The sequence below is a fragment of the Vicia villosa genome, linkage group LG5, assembly GCF_029867415.1.
Source record: "Vicia villosa cultivar HV-30 ecotype Madison, WI linkage group LG5, Vvil1.0, whole genome shotgun sequence".
NCBI classification, from domain to species: Eukaryota; Viridiplantae; Streptophyta; class Magnoliopsida; order Fabales; family Fabaceae; genus Vicia; species Vicia villosa.
Genome location: NC_081184.1, coordinates 89,412,432 through 89,428,639, shown reverse-complemented (window position 1 = coordinate 89,428,639; position 16,208 = coordinate 89,412,432). Strand labels below are relative to the sequence as shown.

General features: G+C 37.7%; 1 protein-coding gene across 1 annotated transcript; it reads left to right on the top strand.

Annotated features, from left to right (window-relative positions):
* Positions 1-928: 928 nt before the first annotated feature.
* On the top strand, positions 929-6,479 carry LOC131601821 (mitochondrial fission protein ELM1-like). The gene is made up of 10 exons (XM_058873715.1): positions 929-1,311; positions 2,717-2,949; positions 3,451-3,547; positions 4,907-5,056; positions 5,172-5,298; positions 5,425-5,537; positions 5,634-5,697; positions 5,802-5,895; positions 6,001-6,109; positions 6,242-6,479. The coding sequence occupies exons 1-10, from the start codon at positions 1,123-1,125 to the stop codon at positions 6,341-6,343; spliced, it is 1,278 nt and encodes a 425-aa protein (XP_058729698.1). The 5' UTR covers positions 929-1,122; the 3' UTR covers positions 6,344-6,479.
* The last annotated feature ends 9,729 nt before the right edge of the window (positions 6,480-16,208 follow it).

Here is a 16,208-nt window from a genome sequence, read left to right as displayed (position 1 = left end):
CCTCTCATTGGTCCAACTTTTTAACTTTTCAATAACCAACTTTTTCTCCCCAACACACTTCTTCTCTCTCTCTCTTACTTAAATTTTCAAATTTCTTTAACATTTCATTTTCCCACACTTTCTTACTTTCATTTTAATTTTTTTTCATTTAATCACAAAAATTATTAATAATCTATTTTTTTAACTTTAATAAAATTAAATATTTATTTATCTCACGGGTCACTATCAATACAATATTTAATTTTTTTTAATCGATCATTACACACTTTCTCTTTCTTAATTAAAATTTCAAATTTCTCTCAAATTTTCTTCCCACACTTTCTTACTTTCATTTTAATTTTTTTTCTCTATTTATGTATCAACTCTAAAAAATAATTTATTTTTTAATTTTAATAAAATTAAAAATATTGTAATATCACGGGTCACTATCAACATAATACTTATTTTATTTTAATCAATCATTTTTTATTAGAGAGATAATATCCTTATTTTTAAATTTTTTTCTTTTCTTCATTTCACGATTTTTTTTAAAGATTATTTAGTACAATTAAATTCATATGATTATTTGTTCATTTTACATTTGTATTTAAATATATTTTATATCAGATCAATTAAATTTTTTATTTCACGGGTCATTATCAACAAAGTATCTATTTTATTTTAATCAACAATTACTATAAATTGAGTGATAATTTTTATTTTTAAATGTTAAAATTACATTTTTTTTTATCTTCATCTTCCAGATTCTTTTTTTATATAATTATTTAATATAATTAAATTTATATAATATTTTTTATTTATAATTAAATCATTTATTAAAAAGTATCTAATTAATTTCATACAATATTAAATAAATTTACCGGTGCGGAAGCACGGGTATCTTACTAGTTATGTTCATTAAAAAAAAGAAAAAAAAGAAAAAAGGGTAGTTGTCTTGCCAACTCGCCGGTTACAGTCTTAAGACTTACGCCTCTTTCGCAACCAGCCAAGCCACAACACCGTATTGCACTCACCAGAATCCCAATTTTTCTCAACTTTCTCCCCTTTTCGCAAGAAAATCCATGCGCCCAAATTCTTGAACTGAAACTGTTCACATCTTGTCTTACACGTTCAATCAAATCGATGAGACCAATTCAACTTCCTGAACCGCCGAGCCCTACCGCCCATAGAGGTACTCCTGATATCTTCGAATCCGGAGTTCATACCTTCGTCCGACGCGCCGTCGTTATTGGAAACGGTTTCTCCGCCTCCGAGAATCAGAGTATCGGATTGGTTCGCGCACTTGGCTTCTCCGATAACTATTTCTTATATGTAAGCATATAATAACCTCTCTCTGCTACTTTGTGAAACTAGTTTTGAACTTAATTGTATGATTATTACTAGGTTTGAACTTAATTGTACGATTATTATTATAGTAACTGTGATTTGGATTGTAGAAATTGGAGTATGAAAACCTAAACGGTGAATTTAATCATTCAATTACAAATTATTCTAGCATGCAGTGTTGTTGTTAGATGATAATTATGAGATTGAATTTTGCCAATGTAGAAAGTGTAAAATGAGTAAATAGGTCTGTAGGTCTGAAACTTCTGAAAAAAGGTGTGTAGGTTTTGGTGCCGACAGTAACACTTGTGATTAAGTTTAATTTATTAATTTTTTAAAATTATTACCGGTGCCAACGTGTGTCTGTGCTGTCGTGTTTAGTTTAGAAGCTTAAATTGCAAAAGAAGTTTGATTATGTTTGGCTAGGTTTGTTCTTGCATCAGGAAGATTTTATTAATAGAGAATGATACTATGCAGTGCAAAACTCCAACAATTGTTATTTTATCGGTGTCATATCCAAATCTGACACCTCTATGCGGGTGATGTTCCTTGAATAATGTTCTCAAATAGAGGCAATGGCCTCAGTGTTGCTGAATCCAAACAATAGCCATATGTTATTTAGTACATTAAACAGTAAGCTATAGAATTGAGTCACATTAATAATATGTTGTTACATTTTGACATTTGATTGGGGAAAAATGCATTTGTGACATATTAACGGAGGAAGATAATAAGTTATTCTTATGGACAAGAGACCTATTTGTCAGTTTGATGAAATAGCTGCTATAGCGTCAGCAGATTTTGGAGAATCTATGAAGAAAACTGCAAGACTACCAGTTTGTATTAGGGAAATAGTCGTATTCCAGTTTTGGCCATAACAGTTGTAGTGGCAATAACAGAAAAAATAATAATTTTAGGCTTTTTCTTCTTTGGTTTGAAAAATAAAACTGAAAATTCTTGTTTGAACTGTACACAACCTGTTTTTAGAATAGAAAACTTAAGTGTTGGAGGGTACTATCCCATGATCACCTTTATATGTAAACTTCTCAATATGTAAGTTGTGCTTTGGTTCCATTGCCTGTCAACGTGTTATCATCCAACACCAGCAAGGACTATAAATCTCTTAATTCATGTTTTTTAAGAGACAACATGCGAGGTTCTGCACATGATCTATTTTCAAACCTCTCAATTCACTTTTTTTAAAAACAAAGTTATTCAACTTTTACTTGTATGCAGCAATGCTTTTTATATTCTCCTCGAATGCTATGTGCTATTTCACATAGCAGATTTTATTGGATCTCTTATCTCTTATTGATAATTATGATATGTGTCCATGCTTTTTCGTATGATCACTTCACAGCTGAATAACTTTCTCATTATATTATTGCCACAGCGGGTTACCAGGCCTAAAGGAGGAGTAAATGAGTGGCTTCATTGGCTTCCAGTCTCCCTCCATAAGAAAATATATTATATTGTAAGAATGGTTGGCGATTATTCCCACCTACTGTTGAGATCTCAACCAAAGAAGCTCAAGCCTTCAGAAAATGGTGTCAGTGATGGCTTGTTAGGTATCTTAGAAGCCGATACAAAGCAGATAGTAAAATTTGCTCAAGAAACTTATGAGAAGTAAATTCTTTTCCTTTTCTTTTATCTGCAAAACTGAATTAAGCTGTAATGATGTGTATGGCTTGGCTGCATACTTTGATTTTTTACGAAGACAGATTCAAATATTTGTGTGGCTTTACTATTAATTATCTTCGGAATGATGAATTTCCTTTTAACAAAGCCAGTATACCAAATTACTTCATATATATGGTACTAAATGTGTTGCTTGTTACCAGTTCCTTCCTTGACAATTTATTTCTTGTCTAATTAGTTTATACTACTAAGACAGCTGCAGTACTAGACTTCCAGTTAATTTATGTTCGACACTTGTACTGAACAGAAACTTAATTTTTTGACTAGTTAATTGACCTACACAAATTCAGTCAGTATTCTAAATTTCGCATTATAATATTTTTGCTGATTCACGTTCTAGTACTTCCTGTTACTTGTATTCTCTTTCTTGTATCTTCACCTAGTTCTTTCTCTCCTTACAAATAATGATATAATTGATAATATGTCCAGGGAGGGACCTTTGTTGGTGGTTGCATGTGGAAGAGATACCATTTCTACTGCAAGTTCCATAAAAAGCTTAGCATCTCAAAATGTTTTTGTCGTTCAGGTCTGCCGATTTAACACATGTTTTTCTTTTATCTACCTCTACTCTTATATCTTGTAAATTAAGCTATGTTTCAGTGCACTCATAAAAATTTAGGACAACAATTTATCGGTAAAACGAAGGTGCTTAAAATGTATGACTTAAATCAAAAGAAAAATTTATCACACAACCATAAGACCTGCATTCTTTGTTGTATGAAACAGATTGTTGGACTGAAAAACTCCAACAAAAAAATAAGATCAAAATGGGTTAGAAATGATATCAGTAGAGAAAAAGTAGGTATAGCTCCTATTATGGAAAAGAGGATAGAATCTTATGTTAGGTGGTTTGGACATGTGTGAACTGTGAAAAAGACCCTAGATGCACTGATAAGGAGGATAGTTCAGATGGAAGACAGTACATTAGTTAGAGATAGAAAATAATGAATGTTTTTAAGGCAAACCATTAATTAGGATTTTGAATTAAACGATCTTTCAGTAGATATGAATCATGATAGTGCATTATGGTAGTGTTTGATTCATGAATATAATTCAAATTCATATGATTCAGTTCCAATAATGCTATATAATTTGGTTTTTGTTTTGACGAAAACTGAGGTGAAATTAAAAATAAGCTTAGTGCCTACAAATTCACCTAGAATAAAATTTAGCTGGTGATTGATAAAAGTGGGGGGTTGTGAATGCATTCCAGAACACTAGGAGTAACAAATGACTTAGTGGAGTAGGAATTTTCCATGTCTACTTTCAATCTTTAAGGCGGTTAGTTTACAAATCCTTGACATGATCTTGCTAGAAAATTAAAGGAATGGTTTACTACTTCTGCGATCTCTTTCCTTTATGAAATTCTGTCTTTTTTACTTTATTTTCTTTAAGGATGATAATTATCACTTTCAAGGTTTAAGTTGCAGTTCTGCTCCTGCTTGTGTTTGTATTGTATTGCCGGCTGATATGGGCTGATGATGTCCATAATTTACAGTGACAATTGCTCCAATCAAAATATTGCCGCTGCATAACATTATGCAGTCTGCACTTAAAAGCCTTGTTGATGTCATGCCTAAATTGTGTGATTTTTAGTGTAAATTTATCAAGTTCAGGAGGACATGCTTGTCCTAGACTCAATTAGTCATGAACCAAATCAGCAATAAATGATAATGTCCTCTCTTTGATCCAAAATGTAATAAAACTTACGTATGTGCTCTTTTTAAATAAATGTTGGAGTATCCATATTCTGTTTTACATTTCATTGTTAATTAATATGGCGCTATGTTATTGCACCCATGTATTTGCTCTGACCTTTATTACTATCTAAAATGTTGGCTCTGATTTTTAATCTTATTTTTCATTGTTCATGTCTAATGGCCAGATACAACATCCAAGATTGCATTTGAATAGGTTTGACATGGTGATTGCACCTAAGCATGACTATTATCCTCTGACTCCACAAGGACAAGAACAAGTTCCCCGGCTTATTCGAAGTTGGGTAACTCCCCGTGATCCTCCGGATAGTCATGTGGTATGTATAATGTGCATATGATATGACTATTAATAGCTTGTTGCTTTGAGGGAGAGACTATGATTTTACTTTATCTTGGCCCCTGTTAATTGTTATGACTTTAATGTACACTCAGGTTCTCACAACTGGAGCCTTACATCAAATAGATTTCACTTCAATACGTAGTGCTGCTGCTACTTGGCATGATGAATTTGCACATGTTCACAGGCCATTACTCGCTGTCAACATTGGAGGACCAACAAGTAATTTCCATTTGTAAATTTAATCCTTGGATATGTAGTAAAACTTAGAGGAAAAGGATTTAAGCTTTCATAACCATAGTGGCCAATATTTTTTGATTATTTGACTAATTTCCCTAATTGATTTAGGTAACTGTAGATATGGTGGAGACCTTGCAAAGCAGTTAGTAGCCTCTTTGCTCAGTGTTCTTACTAGTTGTGGAAGTGTTAGAATATCCTTTACAGAGAAGACTCCTCAAAAAGTATGGTGAATCCTTAAGTTTCTCAAAATATCATCACCAAGCAACACTTTTGTTATCTACTCACATTTTCTTCCTTCTCTGTGGTTTTTTAAACAGGTGGCCAACATTATATCGAAAGAACTTGGAAATAATCCAAAAGTTTATATTTGGGATGGGCAAGGTAAAAATTTATATAGGTTTCAAGTAGATTATCTACTCAAACATTTAATTTTTTAAAAAGATATTAAGTGGTTAGATAACCTGACAATAATATACCAATTTCAGGACCTAACCCTCACATGGGCCATCTAGCTTGGGCTGATGCATTTGTTGTCACGGCTGATTCTGTTAGTATGATAAGTGAAGCTTGCAGCACAGGGTAAGCTTGTGAATAAGTATTTCTAAAATTAACACTAATTTAAATACTTTCTCTTGGTTCAAGTATTTTATATTATGATAATAAATTATTTTGTTTGTTCCACAGAAAGCCCGTTTACGTTGTGGGGTCTGAGCGTTGTAAATGGAAGTTTTCCGAATTTCACAAATCATTGAGAGAGCGGGGAGTTGTTCGGGCGTTTACAGGTTCTGAGGATGTAAGTAAAACTCAATGACCTTTATTCCCCATGCAAGAATTGAATATTATTGTAGAAGGGTGCCTTTCTGGAATTATATATACTGTCAAGTATGTATATTTTATACTGGATGTGTGTTTTCTTAATTTCCAGATATCAGAGAGTTGGAGCTATCCACCCCTTAACGATACTGCTGATGCAGCTAACCGAGTTCGTGAAGCACTTGCTGCCCGAGGGTGGAAGCTGAAGATATAAAATGCAATTCGAAGTTTATTATACTTTTCATCAAATATATTTTTTAATTGAATGGGATTCCCATTCATTGTTTGAACATAATGCCAACCAAAATTCCCCAAATAGGAAATACAAGTGAAATATTTTATTCTTTTCACCATAGCAATTTTTGAAGATGTAATGTGTGTAATATAAGTTTAGTCACATGATTTTGGCGTTTGAAAGAATGAGGAAAATAAAACGAATTTGCTGAAGAACAAATATATGACATGTCAAGGTAAATGAAGATGTGGATTCTACATTATTGTCACACCCATTTCTGATGAAATTGTATGTATTATAATTTAAAAGTTAATTCTTTAATTTTACTTTCCTAAATTTTTCCTCCTCAGGCTCATCTTCCACTCTATAATGAACTAAAATGTGAAACTTTTAGCATTATTGGCAGAGATGAACCATTAAAAAGGTCTATTACTTATACTTGCTTATCCTAATTATACTCTTTCATATAAGATAGTATGACCCTAATGGTAAGGGTGTTGGTTGCATATTGTGGTAATTGTATAAAGCATTTGGACATAACTATTTTAAAAAATTTATTATGAATGGTTTCTATTGATTTATTTAAGTTTATTTATTTACTGAAATATTTGTGAACCTGTCCGTGGAAGTGCGGGAGGGAGGAACTTTCATTTATATAAACTCCCTTAATTTTTTATTTGAAATAAATTTTTATTGCGTGTTACAATGCCTCTAATATATTTAGGGTTTAGGGAGGAACTTTCAAAAAAAATGTCTTGATTCCTGAATTTTAGAAGGTTAATCATAGATCTCTTGCAATGCATGCACTATTTTGATTTTTGATTCATATTAAATTTATAATTTTCATATAATTAATAGATTATGCAATGGTAACATGGAATTTTTTTTTTCACTATTTTGATTTTTGATTCATATTGAATTTATAATTTTCATATAATTAATGGATTATGCAATGGTAACATGAAAAAAAATAAATTTTATTTAGTAATGAGTTTTCATCTGCATAACAAGATTAAGGAATCTTTTAGTTTATATGTTCCTTTATGTAAAAAGAATTGGAATTGGATTCTCCAATTTTGTGCCCTCGTCTGCAATTATGAACGGTTGGATTAATCCAACCATTAAAAAAAACAAATAGTATTTTTTAAAGAAGAAAGAAAAATATGTATCAATTTTAGTTTTCTTTAATTTTCATTTATTAATCCAATATTTAAGAGACATACATCTAAAAATGAGAACATTTTTAGTATTTGTGGTATTTCATGCATGTGGCTAAATGAAGAACATTTCAAAATTAAATAAGATCAAAATAATTATCTTCATTCTAAACAAAGATTAAAAATTTAATAAAAATTAAAAATTTATCTTTAATATTATAAAAAAACTATGATGTCTCATTTTAATATCATGTTCATCGTCATGAATAACAAGAATTGGAGAAATTAACTTGCCACTTCCAAAATTATTCCTGACACCCTCAAAATGAATGAAATGACCTAAATGTCCAATAAAAGTTCATTACCATATTTTCTGAAATTTGCTTGAAACACCAGATTTTTTAAATCTTTGGGTGATACCGGAAATTTGGGGAGCGTACTGGAAATTTGGCGAAAACAAGTAAGTTTCCGGTAGATTTATGAAATTTCTGGTATATTTATAAAATTCTAAAAATATCGGAAAATTTGAAATTTTCGATATTTTTTCCCATATTGGAAAATTTGAAAATCCCGGTATTTGTTATTTTAAAAAAAAGAAGCTATTTTCTTATATTTATATTTTTTTGGTGAGGACTAGAGGCAGTGACGATATTGTTGCGGGTGGGGCCATTGATAGAGCCGATGCTCGTGCTCGGACGGCTGCTGATGAGGATGGTACCTGAGTCTTACGTGCTGAACGCGACCTCTGACCGGTTCTAACCAAAAACAGAGGGCTGAGCAGGTGGGTAGGGGTTCGGTGCACCTCTCTGTCGGGGTGGTGGAGCATCCACTGCTGTGGACGAGCAGGTGGATCATGATGAGGTTGCTGAGGTTGAGGCGGTGGCTGTTGTTCGGGAGTCGGCTGTTGCTGCGGAGCCGGTGGCTGTTGCTGAGGAGCAGGTACCTATTGTTGATGAGGAGGTGCCTAGAATTGAGGAGCGGGTGGCTGTGATTGAGGAAGGGGTTGCTGAGGAGCGGGTGGTGCATGATACAAACACCACCATAGGTGCATCTACGTAGCCATCAGTACACACTGATGGAGGTTTTCCAGGAGGACCTTCTGACAGGTCCATTTTGACAGGATATGCTAACCATGTCGCTTATAGGATATGGCAAGGCGAGGTATGTAACATTGCTTAAGTGCTCAATTTTTATTATGCAATTTGATTTATACTATTGTGTTTTAATTGTATTTTTTTTGTTACAGGAGTGTCCAGTGCTGAAGCTCACTTCTCATGGGTTGAAGTTGAAGAACTTCCCCGAGAGACCGGGCGACGGCAGTGCACATGGTGATGGATGCTTTAGAGGTTGATGAGCTAGCTGTGCTCAAGGAGTTTGATGACACTCAGGGCTTTCACCTCAGGATGTCTTGGTTGAGGAGGGTTTATCAGGAGCTTGTCGATGTAAGGAGGTACCAGGCTGCTGCTAGGGCGTACATGCTACATCTAGTGGCATGTACTCTCTTTGCGGACAAGTCTGGAGTTTATATAGATGTTGGGCTTGGAGAGTGGCTGCATTGACGATGCTCTACACAACGCTTGATGCCGCATCATGTCCTGACACCAGACAACTTGCTTGTTATCTGAGCTTGTTACAGGTATATATTCTTACATGGTTTTTTGTGTTTTATTATATTTTACCTGGGTTTGATTATTTTTATTTTTGCAGTGTTGGATCTACGAGCACTTCCCTCGCATCTGTGAGCGGAATACCCAGCGTTGTGCGGCTGTTGACCCTTGTGCGAGGAGGTGGAAGGCCAAACAGACCCTTTCAGGAGACAAACCCTTGATGGAGTACAGGCGGAGGTTGGATGCTCTGACGCTGGATGATGTCATCTGGACACCGTATACAGGTCACCGCCAACATATTCCTTTTGATGTATCTTCTTTATATTCAGGGTATGTCAGATGGGAGAGCCATGTGGCTAGACACTTGCATGAGAGGTGTCTATGCCAGTTTGGTTATATACAGGGCATCCCACGGCCAACCCATAGGCTCCAGCTGGTGGCATTGATCGTTGGTTTCAGAGTCACATCCTCAGCTCCCCCTTGAGATCCTTGATACAGCTGTTGCGGTTCAGCAGCCTGGGCAGTATTAGGATGGATACCTGGAGTGGTTCCTTAGTGTGTCACACCCTAGGATCAGCCCATCTGCCGCAACATCTGATGTTCCAGTGCCTTCAGGTACCAGGGCTTCTTCACCACTACCACCACCACCACCTCCACCTCTCGCTGGTGACCAGGACAGCCGCCTGCAGTACATTGCTGTTCACTAGGATAGCCTCATGGGTTTGGTGAACCCTGACGGCGAGGTTCACAATATTTTAGCTAGGTTGACGGATGTTGCCCGTGGAGGACCTATGTACATTTATTTTGTTATGATTGTATTACTTGTATATTTTGTACGAACATCTTATTTATTGCATAATCTTTTTGGCTAGTACATGTTTCGAGTAGATAAAGAAAATAACATCAATAACAAACAAACATAGTTAACAAATATCAGATGACAACCAACAAGCATAAACAGTACTCCGAAACATGAAAACCTAGGCACTACCGGAAGACTCTGGACGAATCAGACACTTCATTATGTTGTCAACGGATCTTTGGATCTGCGCATCCAACTCGATCGGACCTTTAGTTATCCTACGGAGAAATGATTTTCACATGGCCTTCACATCTTCATCATTCTTCAACTCGATTAAGTTGTATTTCACCCTTCCATTTGTATCAATCTAGTCCTCTCGAAACTCGATCTTTGTCACTATTCTGTTATCAGAATCAAGCAGCAAATTGTTCAACGTTTCTTTCAAGGTGGCAAAGGATTCAGCGTCTTCTGGAATCTTGGTATGAACAACAGGGTTGCGGCCATTGAAATACACAGATACTTTAATAAAATATTGAGGAAGAGGCATTTTGTTGAAATGATGTGTTATTCGATAACCCTAAGACCCCTATATATACAAATGGTGGTGCATTCTAGACCACACAAATGTATCGGTGCAACCAGGACCCTCTAAAAGTGTCGGCAAAATCTCAACGTTTAAAAAACCAAAAATTACAAAATACCGAAAATTTAGTTAATTTGAAATTTTCGATAACCGAAAATTTGAAAATTTGCTTCGAAAATTTTGAGGTGCATACCGGAAATTTGCTTCGGAAATTCTTTGTTTCTCACATTTTTTTAACAAGGGTAAAATTGGATTAAATATAACTGGGCAGTGGCAGGTATAAAAAAGGGGGTGGCAAGTTAAATTCTCCAAAGATTGACATGTTTTTTTTTTGAAAACTCACATACACTCTACCGCGAGGTCCAATTTCAATCAAACAAAGATGAGGTCGCTTTCATCATGAAAACTCACATACACTCTACCGTGAAGTCCATGATTCAAACAATAGTAATGACGTCCAATCTTACGATATCATATTTCTTCATCAATTGATTTATGATTTGCAAACAAAATATATTAAATTTAATTAATTAATTATTCAACAATCATGTATATTTTTATAATGTTAATTTATAATAAATATATTATAAGTATTATAACTTTTAATTAGAAAGTATATAATAATAAATTAACTGATTGATTATAACAATTTTTTTCATTGTATTCGACGATATTTTTAATGACTCATTTTCAAATAAAAGAGTGTTAAAAATTTGAAATGTGAAAAAATAATAGTGGTGTACTGACCTAGAGATCAGAACTAAAAAGGGCCACGAACGTCTTACACGATGTCGAGGAGGAGGAGAGGGGGGTGTACCTGCAAGATACTCTAACGATCAAGTCAGTACGGTCACATATACGAGTAAGTGTTTAGGATTATGAAAAATTGTGTTACCTGACCCTCTCAAGCGAGAGAGTTTATATAATACCCCTAACGCGTGGCTAACGGTCTGAGTTTTGGGCTAGGTCGTGGACTTAGGCCCAAAACTTGTGACTGCCAGGATTATAGGAGTAACCCTAGGAATCCTAGGGGACTGCTCGACACTAGCCGTTAGGCGAGCAGAGGGGCGATCCTGTTCGACACAGAGTGAGACATGGGAGCTGAATGACCGCCTAGGGAAGGCTGGGTGACGTCGTGCTCGGTGTCGGGCATGGGGAAGAGCGCTTTCCCTGCTCGCGAGTGATTGGGTCTAGGTCATTTGGGATGCCTCAAAGGTGGACGCGGATTGGGCCGTTTCTTAGTGTCGGGCAAGTCCAGAACAGGAGCCCCCCAAGTCGTTGCTCTAAGCATAGGAGTGATGACTTAAGGCAATCGGAGCTTCGTAGGAACGAGTGTTTCATGTTAATTCGAGGAGGTTGGTATTCGGGGAGAGAAAACTCTGTTCCGAGGATCTGAGCAGTTGATGGGATGTGAAAAGGTGACGTCGCATGCGTGCCTCGAAACGTGTGTAGATACTACTGTGCAAGGATGGCTAAGCTGGAAGTAGACTAGGCGCGTGTTTGACCACGCGCTGGGGGACCCTTCTATAAATAGGGGAGCCCACCATTTTAGCACTTTTTGTTTCTCTCTCTTCTTTGAATCTCTACTCGAAGCTTGCTCGGAGTTCCTTGCCGCCGTTCGCCACCGTTTACCGCTTCTGACCAGCCTTCGCTTACTGTCTGAACATGTAATATGCTTACTCTTCTACTTTTCTATGCTTTGCCTTTGTTATTAGGTGAAATGTATGTGGTTTAGGATAGGAGAAACATAGTTCTAGGACTTTTCAGGTAGCGTATTGGTGGTAGACAGCAGTTTAGTCGGTTTTGGAACTCTGGCGCCGCCGTCTAGGTGGGGACTATTTGTTGCCTCGTCATTACTCCAATGTTTGTGCTGTTTTTGAGAAGGCAGCTGCGTGAGCGTGAGAGGGGGTCCCCACCGGTATCTGGGTATTAATGGGTAGTGCTCTTAACCTGCTCGTCACTGAGGGCGTTCCTCGATGCCTTCGTTTGTCGTTGAGGGTGTTTCCCCGACACCTTTGTTCGCTGTTTTGAGTTAAGGGCTCTGGCCGAGGACATCGTCCTTGTTGCCTAGGCGCACACCCTTTCACTCGAATTCACTGTTCTCTACTGCTTTTCAGGTACATGTCTAGCCGTTCTGATGACTACACCATGAGCGAGGATCCCACCGAGAGTGCGGGAAGCTTGACGACTTCTCTGTTTTCGCAAAGGTCTTCCTCTGACCGGACGTCTGCCGATCAAGGGGAGAACCCTGCTTCGGCGAAGGAGGTTACTACTTTCGGGGGCGCCTGGGTGACCGATGATCCCAATTTCACTCTTTCTGAATTTGCTCTCTGCCTCGAGGAGACTTTCACCATTGTAACCGGGGAGGCGAAGCCGTCTATGGCCGTGAGGAAATTGAGGGTGGTGTTCCCTTCGAAGAATGATAGGATATTAACGGCGTACCCCGAGGAAAGATTTTCCATGTATGAGGTGTGTTTCAAAGAGATGGGGTTCCGCCTGCCCTTCACCGAGCTCCAAATAGGGGTATTTCATCATCTGCATTTGGCGCCCTCCCAACTGCACCCCAATTCCATCGCTTTCATGAAGGCATTCAAGCTGGTGTGTGAGCATCTGAGATTGGGGCGTCTCTTCTCCTGTTCTTTAGCTGCTTTCACCTTCTGAGGGGTGTTGCTGACGGCCCATATTCATGGGTCTCTCTGAAGAAACTGAGGAATCTTTTTAAGGCCTTCTCTGAATCAGTTCGGGGTTTCAATGACAAGTTTTTCTTATTCAGCCGATCTCGAGGAAGGCCCTTCTCAACACTTTCTACTCGGAGGCCTTGCTCGGTCCTGATGGTCGTCCCGAGGAAGGGAACTGTGGTACCAGCTGGTCCAACAGTTTAACTTTAGTTGGTGCGAGAGTCACTTCATGGACGGGACAGATGCGTACACTGTTAAACTGAGTGCTTGGATGACAAGGATTTGGCCAGTTATGAGAAACTTGTACCTTTTGTTGAGAGTTTAGGGGTCGTGCAGAGAGTTGGTAGGGGGTCCTCTGTTGCTCGACAAGGATGGGAACCCCTTGGTTGAGAAAGTATTATTAGTGTTAAGGAGCTTCTCGAGTGCAAGACGGCCGAGGAGATCCGGGCTTACTTGGGTAGCTGATTTGTTTTCTTTAATTCGCTCGATGATTTGGGTGGTTTTTCCTGGTTTATACTGATTTTATTTTCTTTTCATGTTTCAGGTGAGATGTCAAACCCACACGAGAGGATGCAAAGGAACTTGGCGGCCAAGTCCAAGAAAAAGGTCATAAAGTTCCAGGCAGCGGATGTCACCAACAGTGGCTATGGGGGCTCTTCCACTGCTCCTCAGCTCGGGCAACCTTCCCCGCAAGCCATGTCCTCGAGGTTGAAGAGGTCGCGTCCCAACAGTGATCTGGTCGACCTGACCATGAAGCGGCCGAAGTCGAATTTTAGTGTGCCTCTTGTCTTTTATTAGCCAAATTTTTTTGAAGGTTGCTCCCTGGATTTTGTTCGGGCAGAGTCTCTCCATAAGGAGGAGATGGACAAGCCATCGAGGAAGCTCTTGCTGGCCTTATACGCTGTTGCTGCAATGAGGCTCATTGGCATCGCCTCCGTTTATGCCAACGGGGAGACCTCCTTAGAGCTCAAACTGCACAGGGTTAAGTCATCCTTGAGTGATGCTGAAGCAGAGCTGAAGAAAGTTGAAGCCGACCTGGAGGGTTCCTCCAAGGCAAAGGAGGCTCTGGCCAAATCTGAGGAGGAGCTCAAAACTTGTCGTTCTCAGAAGCGGGCCCTCAAGGAGCGGATTGCTAATCTGGAGGCGGACGCTGCTCCTCTCGAGGATGAGCCTGAAGATCTCAAAGGGGCAGAAACTCATGCTGATCTGGTCCATTGTTATCGGGTGGCCGTCGATGATGGTTGATCGCGACTTTACGTGTCTATAAATCTGATAACTGCAAGTGCACAGTCGTGTCGTGTAGTTTTAAAAGATATCGAATCCACAGGGACTATGAATCGATCTACCGTTATCTAAGGTTACTATGTAAAGCTAGGAGTACTAAAATTTTCGATTGTTCCTAAGGGAAAGTGATTGTGAGAAAATAAAGAGTAATAATAAAAGACAGGTGTCAGTATGTATTTCGTTTAACTAAAGGTAATCCGAAGGTCCATTGGCTTTTGCATAATTAAATTAAAAATCTTTACTAATTCCAATTGATTAAAAATCCTCGTCTCAAACTTTCGCTCTGTTGAGTCAGACTACTGTCCTAATCCTAATGTACGCTTTCGCCATCCCATTAGATTTTAGAAGAGCTTTTTGGAAACAATGTAATTAATAAAATGCCTATTTTACGAGGTTGTTATCTATTTAAATCTCCTAATCTCAAACTTTCGCTCTGTTGACTCGGAGCAAGCTAATACCCCTAACGTACGCTTTCGCCATCCCGCTCGAGTGTAAAAACAATTTTTGAAAATAAATAAGTTCCAATTAGTTTTAATACGCTTTCGCCATCCTAAAAACTAATGTCCTATGTCTACTATCCAGTTAAAGATCTCAAACTTTCGCTCTATTGATTTTAACCTTTGACCGTCCTAATCCCTCAAACTTTCGCTCTATTGGTTTTAAGACTTACTAATTAAACTAGACATATAAACCAAAAATAAGTGATAATTAATAAAACATAATTTAAGCCAATTTATTTCGGACCCCTACGGTTAACTTACTTTACATACCGACACCTTTAGTATTTTAGCCAGACATATTAATACGGTTAAACATGCATAAATCGGTTCGGTTCATAATAATAGGCATATTAAATGGCATATAATATATCATGCAAATAAATAATATAAATAAGGCGGTAAATAAAAAACCTGAATTAAAATAAATCTGGATTGAATTGAATCTTGAAGTACTCGAACTTCCACCACAGGTTGGCTGGATCGTTCTTCGGAATTTAAATGGCAGAAAATATAAACAAGGAAAATAAAGCGATAAATCTAACGTAAGGCTAGATCTATGAAAAGTTCACAACAATTTCCAGTGTAGAAATCGTTGTGAGAAAATAGACGGTTAAATGAAAACAGAATAAAGAAAAGCAGTTCGCGGTACAATTTCGGCAGCACTTCGTTGGCAGGAAATCGGACCCTTTGGACTGAAGTGACTGCCTCTATTTATAGGTGAGGCTTTGCAGTTGCTTTGCGTGAAAAACGGGACTTTTTGCAGACCGGGACTTGGAGACGTGCGTCTCCTATTCTTCAGGGAGACTGGGTACGTGACTTGAGACGTGCGTCTCAAGTGGAGAAGATGTAGGAGCATGGAGACGTGCGTCTCCCTTTGCTGACGTGGCATGGAGGATGTGGAGACGTGCGTCTCCACTTGCTGGGCAGGTTTGGGCCACGCAATTTTGTTCCTTTGTGGGCTGGTTCGTCTCTTTTGGGCCTTTTGGGTCCTAATTGCACCCCTCTTTAGTTTCAGCACCCTTTTCGTCTTTTAAGCATAAATATTGGTCATTTAAGCTCGATTTTCTTTCCTTTTCGCAAATAGTCGGAATTGAAGTGTAAAACCTGAAACAAAGCAAATACACGCGTAATATCATAATAAATTGGCATAATAAATGGAAAATGCTATAAATATCTATGGATTTTAGGCTAAATATACGATATAAAATCGTGTTATCAAATTCCCCCAGACTT